Genomic DNA, 12,055 nt, shown 5'->3' with positions numbered 1-12,055 from the left:
GTGACGTACTGAGGATTTATTTACTAAGGCCTCAATGAGTGTCTTAAGATTCCTATGCATATTAATGTTCCTGTTTTTATAAGTTGTTATAATCACACACAATCACACATGCAGAGTGAGTGCGACGGCCGCACCTGTTCAGCGTCTTGAATGCGCTTGAGGTCTTCGCTCAGGGAGCCCACTTGCTGCTTGGCATGGCCCAGTATTGTGCTGTATCTGCCCACCAGGTCTGACGTCTGAGATTGAAGATAAATGACATCAGGACACTCATGAAAGAAGTGCGCAAACAAACTGTCGGTGTGTACAACCCCTCAATAATTTTTTTAAAAGCAGTTTTATTAATGAGACCCACAGATAAAACACAGCAGAACGTTGAATGATAGACAAGGCCAAAAACTTTAAACTGGCAAAAGGGTCCCATAGATATCGCTGCTTAACCCATGCTATCAATGTTTTGGTCTTTGCCTTGTCCTTGTACTGGTCGCCTTTTTGTGGGCTTTGGTCCAGCCCTGGTGAGACAAAGCTATGAAAGCGGCTGTCTCTGGTGTTGGCCAATCAATATCAAGGACAGTGGAAATATTATCAAAGCGAATTTGTTTGCATTTTTGTACCACAAGTACATGTGGTGAATGCAGATTTAATGCCTTGTGTGTATTTGGTGTTTGAACACCTTAACACTATAGGACCTTATTGGCAGTTTAAAAGTGATTAAAATATAAGATTAGGCTTTTCCCTTTCTGGAAATAAAAGGGTTGTGTTAAGATGTTCAAACACCAAATAGAAACCTTTCACACGGCATCATGTCTGCATTAGCCACACGAACTTGTGGAAAAACATGAAAAAATACATCTTGTGATGATATACATGATCTTTGAAACCAATTGGCCTACACCAGAAACAACCTTCTTTTATGTCCTTGTATCACCAGTGTTAGACTTGAGGCAAAAACATGCAAACAAACATGATCTGCATCATTAGGCCTCCTTTGCCAGTACCACAATAAAATATTATTATATTTTGGTACTGGCAAAGGAGGTCTAATGATGTAGATGCTCACCCCGAGCACTCATTACTTTGATAGTGCAGCATTGTCTTTGAGCTGTACGCCTTTTGGCGTCCTCTGGTCGAGCACCAATTGGGTCGAGGCTCAAAAGAAAGCCGTCCCTTGGTGTGTCTCTCTCTATGTATCTCTGTGATATCTGTCTCTACGTATATGTCTGTCTATATGTCTCTGGTTCTGTGTTTTATCTCTCTCTCAAATTTAGCATTCTCAGGAAGAACGTAATCAACCAGGTAGGGTGTTGACTGTTGTGTTATCCGACTCTCTGTTGTATTACATTACATTTCTAAGTATACTAGATTTGTGTTTCTATTTCTATTATACCTGATGATGATTGCTTGTGTTGCAATCGAAACGTCGTATGCTAGTATTTAATTTATTATTTTATCTTTATACGTGACTTTACCAAAAGAACCAAGGATGTATTCCTGCAGTCACGAAAGCTCCAAATTAAGTGTGGACCAATCAGTTTCAAGGACAATGCATATATTGTCATAGTGGGTTTTTTTGCATTTTGACTGCAAGTATTGTGGTTAATGCAGACATGAATCCTTGTAAAAAGGTTTCAGTTTTGTTGCCAGAAAAAGGGGAAAAACCCGATTATTATTATTATTAAACATGATCTGCTCTATGACATGCTTAAGCGCTAACAATTCCCCATGCTGATTATGGACCCTTTGGAAATGCCTGAAGAGCGAGCGAATGCTGTTGTATTTGTAATTTGTCAGCACGAATGCTCCGGCATGACGTCGTACCTCTTTGTTCAAATCGTCGGCCACGTTTGAGCCGGCCGGCCACTGCGCCGGTGTCTTCAGCTGCTTCTCGATGGAAGTCCGATACGCCGACACTCTCGTGTCGTATGTCTGTAGAAAGACAAAAACGTGCAAGCGTCAAACAACGTGCAGTCTTTCATCCAACCATATCGGCAGGGGACCAGGGCGGTGACATGCGAGGTGCCAAAGTTGTTGCGCAGCCAATATATTTAAATGGGGCGAATTCTCAAGCGGGTTACGTGAATTATGCGACAAACCATTCAACTTGAGACTCAGCTGGCCGGGGAGGGAGCTCCTGGCCTGCCAAGTTTGAGCACATAGGTTCGAACCTGACCTTCATGTGATCTGTACGGGTGGCTCAGCAGCACCAGCAGAGCGAACGGCTCACATTCGGAAGGTCGCGAGTTGAAATTCTGGTTTGGGGGTTCGACTCGGCCCATAATGCTTCCCTCCGGGGTAGATACAAATAATAATTTTAAATCGTACGGATTAGACTCACCCCTTCCCTAGCACAGTGGGATTTCTACCACTGGCTCACGGCGGTAAAAGGGGGGAAGAGTTAGCCACCTGAAACCACACGAAAATTCAAACGGGAAAAGCTGCAGTGGAATCTGGAATCTGCGGATAACCACGAGAAGCCCTCGAAGAGTCATACCTGCACGTGGGATGCACATTCTTCTGCACTCTTCCTGCACTCATTCACCTTCTTTTGCGCTTTCTCCAGCTCGTCAACCAGCGCCTGCAGCACAAGCAGGCGTTACGGCACCGCCAACACAGCACCGCGCATTCCCAAACTTGCGACGTCCTGCAAATGCCGCCACTGCCGACGGCCTCGGGATGTGGTTGTCGTTGTAAAATTTATTGATTAGCTCACAAGGGGCCTGGCCTGCTGAAGGTAAGAGTCTGTGTGTCTGTCTGTGGAGAGGTGCACGTGTCCAATGCGTGTATTCACAGGAGTTTATTCTGAGATAGTTAAACTTGCAATCTATTTCACAAAACATATGAAGCACATACGAATAAACAACAACAGTAAAACAAATTCTGACCACTGATGATCAATGATGTCCGTTATGTGTTTAATGATTTTCCACTCTCAGAGATTTGATTACCTGTCATAATTTTGAATGATTCAATTAATTGATTAATCATGGGAAAAAATGTTTTGCAAGAGGTCAAACTATACTAAAACATGTTATTTACCAGGTAAAGCTCACCGAGCTATGAGCGAATTTTTTTAGAGGCGACCTGGCCACACATGATAGCTGATTGAAGTGGTTTATCAACACATGTGGGCACTTACAATAGCAGCCAAATAATCTAAATGCGAAGAAAGATTCACACGTCTTCACGTGGACACCAAATATACAACGGGAATCGTCAGAGTCGGGATCGAACCCACGACCTCCTGCGCACCATGCGAGGGGACGTAACGTCCCCTCGCCACTGCGGCGCCCAAAAAACTGACCTTTTGTTGTTCCAGCAGCAGAGTGACGCTCTGAGAGTCTGGTTTATCTGCAGCGAGAAGGCCCTTCTGCTTCTCACCACTCCGCTCCAGCAGCTGCACGAGCCAAAGATGGATCTCATGGAACTTAGCCGTTTTCTTGGACAGTGCCTCCAGGTCACCCAGCCTAGACGGTTGGACCAGGCAGAATAAACATCGTAAGCGTCCCCATCATCACCATCATCATCATCATTATTGTTCCTGCACCTCAAATTAGCACGGTTGGCCCCAGGTCGCCTAGCCTAGATGGTCGGACCACGCAGAATAAATACCACGAGTCTCCTCATCATTGTTCCCGCACTTCCGATTAGCACGGTTGCCTACGTACGGTGCGAAAGAAGTTCAACGTACATACATACATCATCACCCTCACTACCACCATCATCAGTACTACTATCATGATCATCGTCGTAACCGTCACATACACCGATTGCACAATAGGGCACACCTGTACACAAGAGGAAATTAGGGGTGCATCAAATACCAACTGAAATTCAAATGCTTACGAAACAGACGCAAATCAACGTCCGAAACGTCGTGATTTATTATTTTATTTCTATTATTACTTTTATTAATTTTTATTTAAATTTTTTACCTACGTGACTTTACCGAAAAAACCTAAGAGTATGAATCCTTGCAGTCACGAAAGCTTCAAATCTAAAATCAACGTCAGTTTAAACCATCTCTTCCCTCATCGCGCTGCATCATCTCGATTCGTTGTCGACATTTCTCCCATCTCAATCCATCTCCTGTCCAATTCTCTACCGAAAGCGAGCACCCCTCCCCCCCTCCCGACCCCACCTCCCCTTCCCCATCGGGCGAGCGCCAGCACCGAGGGACATCGTCGCGTTTTGCTTGTTGCCGCTGCCAGTCGCCCTCCGCTCACCTGGCGGCGAGCTCCGTCTGCAGCTGCTTGGCCCGGCCTCGGAGCCGAGCGTCGTGCTCCCTGTAGGAGGCGAGGTCGGGGTCCGCGTGGCCCCCTGCGGCCTGCGCCAGGGGGCCGTCCGCACCCTCGGCTCGCTGCAGCGCTGCCCCGGCTGCGTCCATCGCGGTCCCCAGCGGCTCCGCCGCGTCTGCGGCAAGGGCCTGCGGAGAGAAGAGCCGCACGCGGCGGAGATGAGAGATCGTACTCGGGAGGTGATAGCAGCGGTGGAGGTGGTGGTGGGGAGCGGTGGTGTAGCGGTTAGCGTGGTGCGCTACGAGCTTGGCAGACCCAGGTTCGATCACCGGTCACGGCCAACACCGGTGACGATTATCCGAACCGGTCCTGGGCTTCTCAAATGAGTACCTGGTGCGGTGTGTAAGCGTCGCCACTCGGAGACAAAGGCGGCTGGGCATTGTGCTGGCCACTCACCCCTCTCGTGTGCTGTGCCGACCTTCATAGATGCTTCCTAACAGCACTTGCCCCTACAGTCTGTTAAGGCTACACGGGGGATCTTTGTATTTATTTGGAGGTGGTGGTGGAGGCGGTGGCACTAGAGGGGAGGGTTTGCTGCGGTGCCCGTTCAAAAAGCATGGCGAACGATGACAAAAGTGAACAGCAAGTGAAAATGTTTGGCGTAGGGGTTTGGCATAAAAATGGCGGTCGGGATAGTGCTCTGGGACTGGTCAGTTGATTGTGGTTAGGGCTAAAGTTAGGGTTTGGTTGGCTAGTGTGGTCTGGGCTAGAGGCAGGGATAGGGTCTTGCTGGCTCGCGTGCTGAGTGTAAGGGCTAGAGAACGGGTGGTTAGTGTGGATAGATCTCGTGGTAGGACAAGCATTTATTTGGCAAGCATGTTGAAATGCTAAGGTTATGGTTTTGCTGGCAAGTGAGCTGAGTACTATGGCTAGTGGTGGGGGGTCTGGTTTGCTGGTGTGGCTGGGGTTAGCGGTAGGGCGAGTGCTTCGTTCGCTTGTGTATTCCACCCCTAACAATTTGCACCTCCTCCCTATTGCCAGGCACGTGACCTTTTAACTTCGTATTTTTCATGATGTGATGGCATGATGTAACATTTTACGACGATTATCGCGATATCAGTTTCCCATAACTTTGTGATTTTATGCCACATTGACATTGTATTAGTTTGAAGCTCTGCGTAATTTCAGAACAATTTTACAATTTTTTAAATTTTATTCGTCATTGGTAACCGGGCTGCGACCACCAACTCGCTAACACTTGATTAGCTGCTTTAATCACAAGCGCCCGCTTGGATTCGAACCCAAGGTCCCTCAGCGGCGCAAGCTTTAGTACTCCGACCTCTGAGCCACCCGGACCATCTCGTTCGTTTGTGAAAGGGAACGCGTGAACGTGATGGGAGGACCTTGAGGTTCTTGACGGAGGCGTTGAGGGCGTCGGGGTCCGTCACAGCCCCGGGCTCCTGGGCCAGTTTCACCTCCAGGGCTCCGAGGCAGCGCTCGGAGTCCCGGCTGGAGCTCACCACCTCTCCCATGGCGCGCAACCTGGTGTCAGAGACGGCGCGTGAATCATAATTAGAATCTTTATTTATACCGGAGTCGGAGGAGGAATCCGATGAGCTGAGAAGCTTTTTTTTTTCACAGATGTCCAGTAGGGGCGGCTCAGGGTCACATCAACAAACAATACAAAAAAAACTTTATGAGAGCAAGATTTTAAAAAAATTTCAGGAAAAGTCGCTATAAATAAAAAAAGTACAGAAGTACTAATTGCACAAGTACATTCATTCCGGCTGATTTGTCAACACCAAATGCAAGGCAGAAAAACAACAACAACAGTCCCAGACCACACCAGGACAACACACGCTCACTCGATTACATCGCACATTGAAATTGGTGCTGGCTCACCTGCCGGGCTGCCGCCTTCCCGCTTTGTCTGTGGGTCCCAGTAACTAGCAACTAATTGGCACGTTTTGTGTACGCTTACTAATTGGCTGTGTCAGCGGGTTTAACGACACATTAATATTAACGCGATCTAACCCCCCCCAAAAAAACCCACTCTAATACGGATAACGTCGGCTGCGAAACCCTTACTGCGCGTTGCAAACCGGCCAACCTCTCCCCGTGGAGGATACCTCTCTTAGAACCCCTCGTTTTACCGTTGGACGAGCAGCAGCAGCAGGGTGTAGGTGCGCTCCCTCTGCTGGGTGGCGAGCGGCAGCTCGGAGCGCAGGGCGCCGCTGCTGGGTGGCGCGGGGCTCAGCGCCAGCAGCGCGGCCCCCTCGTGCTCCAGCTGCTCCAGCTCCCCGGCCAGCGCCTCCAGCTCCTTCTGCAGATCCTGCACACAAAGGCCAAGATCCCCGTCACCCACCACGTGTAGCCTTCAACAGACTGCTGGGACGAGCGCTGTTAGCGAATTGCACCTATAAGGGGGACAGCACGGAACATCTATGCCCCCCGCCCCCCCTCTTAGGAAACATGAAGGGGGTGGGTGGCTAGCAACACACCCGGCCATCGTTGTCTACCTAAGTAGTGCAAATTTGAGGCCGAGTCGACCTAGGGGATGCCCAGGACCGGTTCAGATATTCGTCATCGGTGTTGGCCATGAGCGGGAATGGAACTCGGTGTCACCGGGTTCATAGAGCAACGTTTTAACCGCTGCGCCACCGCCCCGGGTTTTTTTCATCACTCCTCCGGGGACGATAGAATGAGTACCACTTTGTGGGAGAGAAAGCCGTGGTTGTCCCGTGGAGAGACTCACCTCTACCAAAGGAATGTGGGGGGGGGGGGGCTTTGGTCACAGTGAAGGTCGTAAAGGGGAGTCAAGCTGGATGGAAGATAGATTTTTATTCGAAGAGAGAGCTAGGGTGAGCGAGCGGGCGAGCGTGCGCGAGTGATCGTGTTCCGCAGGGCGGACGAGCGCGCCGGCGGTGGCACCTCGGGAGAGAGAGCTTGGGCGAGTGAGCGAGTGAGAGAGCAACAGGAGCGAGTGATCGAGCGTGCGCGAGTGATCGCGTTCCGCAGGGCGGGCGAGCGCGCCGGCGGGGGCACCTCGTGCTGTGCGACGCGAGCGACGCTGTGCTGCTCGTGGTCTCCCTGCAGGCCTCCCTGGCACCCGGCCGCCACGCGCTCCTCCTTCTCTCCCAGCCGCCCGCGGAGGTCTCTCAGCGCCGCCACGCAGCGAGCGCACGCTGCCTCGCTCTGCTCCTCTGCTCCGGGGCACGCGCGTGGTGGGGGGGGGGGGGGGGTGAGAGCAACGACGTCGGGTCAATGTTGGGGAGGCAGCACCGCAAGACGACGGTTGTCAGAGGTCAGAACCAGCGTTCGTTTCGTTAACTCAATGCGCGTAAGTTTTCGCGGCCAATGCTACGATTCATACTTGATTTTGGGGGTTAGGCCATGATAATAATGATCTCACCGCTGTGCATGCCGGCCTTCAGCTGTGCCACTAGAGGATGCTCACCGCTGTGCATGCTGGCCTCAAGCTGCGCCACTAGAAGATGCTCACCGCTGTGCATGCCGGCCTTTAGCTGTGCCACTAGAAGATGCTCACCGCTGTGCATGCCGACCTTTAGCTGTGCCACTAGAAGATGCTCACCGCTGTGCATGCCGGCCTTTAACTGTGCCACTAGAAGATGCTCGCCGCTGTGCATGCCGACCTTTAGCTGTACCACTAGAAGATGCTCACCGCTGTGCATGCCGACCTTTAGCTGTGCCACTAGAAGATGCTCACCGCTGTGCATGCCGGCCTTTAACTGTGCCACTAGAAGATGCTCACCGCTGTGCATGCCGACCTTTAGCTGTACCACTAGAAGATGCTCACCGCTGTGCATGCCGACCTTTAGCTGTGCCACTAGAAGATGCTCACCGCTGTGCATGCCGACCTTTAGCTGTACCACTAGAAGATGCTCACCGCTGTGCATGCCGACCTTTAGCTGTGCCACTAGAAGATGCTCACCGCTGTGCATGCCGACCTTTAGCTGTACCACTAGAAGATGCTCACCGCTGTGCATGCCGACCTTTAGCTGTGCCACTAGAAGATGCTCACTGCTGTGCATGCTGGCCTCAAGCTGTGCCACTAGAAGATGCTCACCGCTGTGCATGCTGGCCTCAAGCTGCGCCACTAGAAGATGCTCACCGCTGTGCATGCTGGCCTCCAGCTGTGCCACTAGAAGATGCTCACCGCTGTGCATGCTGGCCTCAAGCTGCGCCACTAGAAGATGCTCACCGCTGTGCATGCCGGCCTCAAGCTGCGCCACTAGAAGATGCTCACCGCTGTGCATGCTGGCCTCAAGCTGCGCCACTAGAAGATGCTCACCGCTGTGCATGCTGGCCTCAAGCTGTGCCACTAGAAGATGCTCACCGCTGTGCATGCTCGCCTCAAGCTGTGCCACTAGAAGATGCTCACCGCTGTGCATGCTGGCCTCAAGCTGCGCCACTAGAAGATGCTCACCGCTGTGCATGCTCGCCTCCAGCTGTGCCACTAGAAGATGCTCACCGCTGTGCATGCTCGCCTCAAGCTGTGCCACTAGAAGATGCTCACCGCTGTGCATGCTGGCCTCAAGCTGCACCACTAGAAGATGCTCACCGCTGTGCATGCTGGCCTCCAGCTGTGCCACTAGAAGATGCTCACCGCTGTGCATGCTGGCCTCAAGCTGCGCCACTAGAAGATGCTCACCGCTGTGCATGCCGACCTTTAGCTGTGCCACTAGAAGATGCTCACCGCTGTGCATGCTGGCCTCAAGCTGTGCCACTAGAAGATGCTCGCCGCTGTGCATGCCGACCTTTAGCTGCGCCACTAGAAGATGCTCACCGCTGTGCATGCCGACCTTTAGCTGCGCCACTAGAAGATGCTCACCGCTGTGCATGCCGACCTTTAGCTGTGCCACTAGAAGATGCTCGCCGCTGTGCATGCCGACCTTTAGCTGCGCCACTAGAAGATGCTCGCCGCTGTGCATGCCGACCTTTAGCTGCGCCACTAGAAGATGCTCACCGCTGTGCATGCCGACCTTTAGCTGCGCCACTAGAAGATGCTCACCGCTGTGCATGCCGACCTTTAGCTGTGCCACTAGAAGATGCTCGCCGCTGTGCATGCCGACCTTTAGCTGCGCCACTAGAAGATGCTCGCCGCTGTGCATGCCGACCTTTAGCTGTGCCACTAGAAGATGCTCGCCGCTGTGCATGCTGGCCTCTAGCTGCGCCACTAGAAGATGCTCACTGCTGTGCATGCTGGCCTCAAGCTGCGCCACTAGAAGATGCTCACTGCTGTGCATGCTGGCCTCTAGCTGTGCCACTAGAAGATGCTCACCGCTGTGCATGCTGGCCTCAAGCTGCGCCACTAGAAGATGCTCGCCGCTGTGCATGCCGGCCTCCAGCTGCGCCACTAGAAGATGCTCACCGCTGTGCATGCTGGCCTCAAGCTGTGCCACTAGAAGATGCTCACCGCTGTGCATGCTGGCCTCAAGCTGCGCCACTAGAAGATGCTCACCGCTGTGCATGCTGGCCTCAAGCTGCGCCACTAGAAGATGCTCACCGCTGTGCATGCTGGCCTCTAGCTGCGCCACTAGAAGATGCTCACCGCTGTGCATGCTGGCCTCAAGCTGCGCCACTAGAAGATGCTCACCGCTGTGCATGCTGGCCTCAAGCTGCGCCACGTGCTGCTTGCAGGTAGACACCTCCGCCTCGGCCTGCGCCGTCTCGGCATCGCCAGGCGCCTGCGAGGTGGTGCGCTCCTCCAGGAAGGCCTGCCGACGGCGCTCCAGCTCCTTCAGCGCCTCCTCCTTCTGTCCCAGTGCCAGCTTCTTCAGCTGCAAAGACAAAGATCCCCCCGTCCGACCGTATAGCCTCAACAGACTGTTGGAGCAAGTGCTGTCGGCGAGCACCTACGAAAACCGGCACGGCACACGAAGGGGGTGGGTGTTGGCCAGCACCACGCCCGGCCGCCTTTGTCTTCCTAAGTGCCGCCCCAGGTACTCATTTGAGGCCGAGCCGACCTAGTGGAGGCCCATTACTGGTTCAGATAATCGTCACTGGTGTTGGTGGCTACGAGCGGAAATCATGGACCATGCCGGCCAACACAGGTGCTGCTCGGCACTGCAATGTCAACGGATTATACCTTTGTACAAGTCAGTGGTAGGGGGGCCCAATGCCCTGCCATGGTACTAGAGGCAGTATCTCATAGACCCTGTGTACAAGCCAAGGCCAGGTTGTAGCATCATTAATATCCTGATAAATGACCTTTGCCTGTGTTTGCAACTCATCTCCTGTTTACAATCCTGAGCAAGTGGTGGAAATTTCACATTCCTCTTGTGCGGATGAGTCAGATCATAAGGTAACAGTAGAACATTGGTAATCGTATCTGGTGTGGCCTTGGCAAACTCCACCACAGTTTTTATACGAGTGCTTGTCATAAGTCGCAAGAGACCAGCACTAATTAGCGTGCCTGTCCACCACGCACAATGTATTTTGCCCTAATCTTCCACGCCCGCCCGACATCTTGGAAGAGGTCCGATTTCCCACACTTTGACCCCACCACAATCAAACTGCCAATCGACTGTGGTGTATGTTGACAGGTGGAAATCCTTCACACTCATGTTCACTTTGAATGTACCTTGAATGCACATGCCTCTTTAGTCTCTCAAGTATAATTTTAGGAAAGTAGCCCATTGCTTCAACTTCCGTGCCGGCCGGTGAGATTCAACTATTTAAACGTTTTATTTTTTATTCTACTAGGTAAGGACCACTGAACCATATGACTCTTTTTCAGAAGCGACCTGGCCACATATGATAGCACAACGAAGTGGCTTATCAAGTGGAAATTCATAGCAGCCAAATACTCTAAACGCACATTTCTAAATGTGGAGGAAAAACCCGAAGGACCCGGAGAGAAATCCACGTGACCACGGGGAGAACACGCAAACTCCAAATATACAGCAGGCGTCAGGGTCGGGATCGAACCCACGACCTCCTGCATACCAAGCGACATAATTAACATCCCGCCACCGTGCCACCCCCCCCCCCCCAATTCCAGTGGATTTGCAGCCCAATGTGCCCTGACCATTACACCAAGCGCGGCACACGTAACCACTGGCTCGTGCACAGTGTCATTTATTTGCCGGTAAAGGTCTCACCGTGGGGAGGTCCCAAGCACGGATGATCTTGGTGTACTGCAGCAGGTGGTGCCAGGCCAATAAGCTGCGCAGATCTGCCGTCTTGCCGTTCCAGGCTGCGAGAAGATCCTTGTGCTGCTGTCTTAGTCTGTGCCGGGGGAATAAAAACAATAAATAATATTTATAAAAAAAAAAAATTAAACACGCTTTAATGAAATGTACCGTACTAGTAATGGAAGAACTCCACGACTCCAGGAAGTGGCCCCGAAGCTTGCCATAACGTAAGGGACCGTGGTTAATTACAGCCAATGTCAGTTTACCGTGGACAATTAGACCCAAGGCGAAACATAACATATAAAAAAGATCGTTTAAAAATATTTTCATTTATTTATTATGATAGAATATAGTATTGTCATCAGAATGACATAAGTATACCAAGTTTGCAGTCGATACCACATTGGGAAGTGGGTTAAAATTTAGTTACAAGATTTGAGGATACAACAACGACAACAGACACTTTTAACACCGTGCACGGTAAGGGTATTGCTACGGGAGTTCTTTGCTCAGTGGGGTTGGCTCGCCAACTGGGGTGGTGTTGAAACTCGCTGGCGATGAACCAAATGGAAACTGTTGCAAGTACTCAATCACGCAGCTGCCCGTTGCATTGTAAAATGGAAAAACACAGGATAGCGACAATGCGGTTTAGTTTCTTTAGAGATT

At 51.5% G+C, this 12,055-nt stretch overlaps 1 protein-coding gene across 5 annotated transcripts in view; it reads right to left on the bottom strand.

Annotated features, from left to right (window-relative positions):
• The window catches only part of LOC133353248 (plectin-like), a 229,135-nt gene that overhangs the window by 16,223 nt on the left and 200,857 nt on the right, over positions 1 to 12,055 (bottom strand). For all 5 annotated transcript variants that reach the window (XM_061569339.1, XM_061569337.1, XM_061569338.1 and 2 more), the window contains 10 exons: positions 11,357 to 11,483; positions 9,850 to 10,033; positions 7,278 to 7,435; positions 6,386 to 6,564; positions 5,636 to 5,774; positions 4,221 to 4,420; positions 3,299 to 3,461; positions 2,489 to 2,572; positions 1,816 to 1,923; positions 135 to 236 (listed from right to left, as the gene is read on the bottom strand). In XM_061569339.1, the coding sequence (XP_061425323.1) occupies positions 135 to 236; positions 1,816 to 1,923; positions 2,489 to 2,572; positions 3,299 to 3,461; positions 4,221 to 4,420; positions 5,636 to 5,774; positions 6,386 to 6,564; positions 7,278 to 7,435; positions 9,850 to 10,033; positions 11,357 to 11,483 (1,444 nt within the window). The remainder of the gene's footprint in view (positions 1 to 134; positions 237 to 1,815; positions 1,924 to 2,488; positions 2,573 to 3,298; positions 3,462 to 4,220; positions 4,421 to 5,635; positions 5,775 to 6,385; positions 6,565 to 7,277; positions 7,436 to 9,849; positions 10,034 to 11,356; positions 11,484 to 12,055) is intronic.

Source organism: Lethenteron reissneri, chromosome 43 (genome assembly GCF_015708825.2).
Source record: "Lethenteron reissneri isolate LAM-NWPU_2019-01 chromosome 43, ASM1570882v1, whole genome shotgun sequence".
Classification (NCBI taxonomy): Eukaryota; Metazoa; Chordata; class Hyperoartia; order Petromyzontiformes; family Petromyzontidae; genus Lethenteron; species Lethenteron reissneri.
The sequence above is the reverse complement of the archived record's forward strand: the minus strand, read 5'-3'. Positions and strand labels throughout refer to the sequence as shown.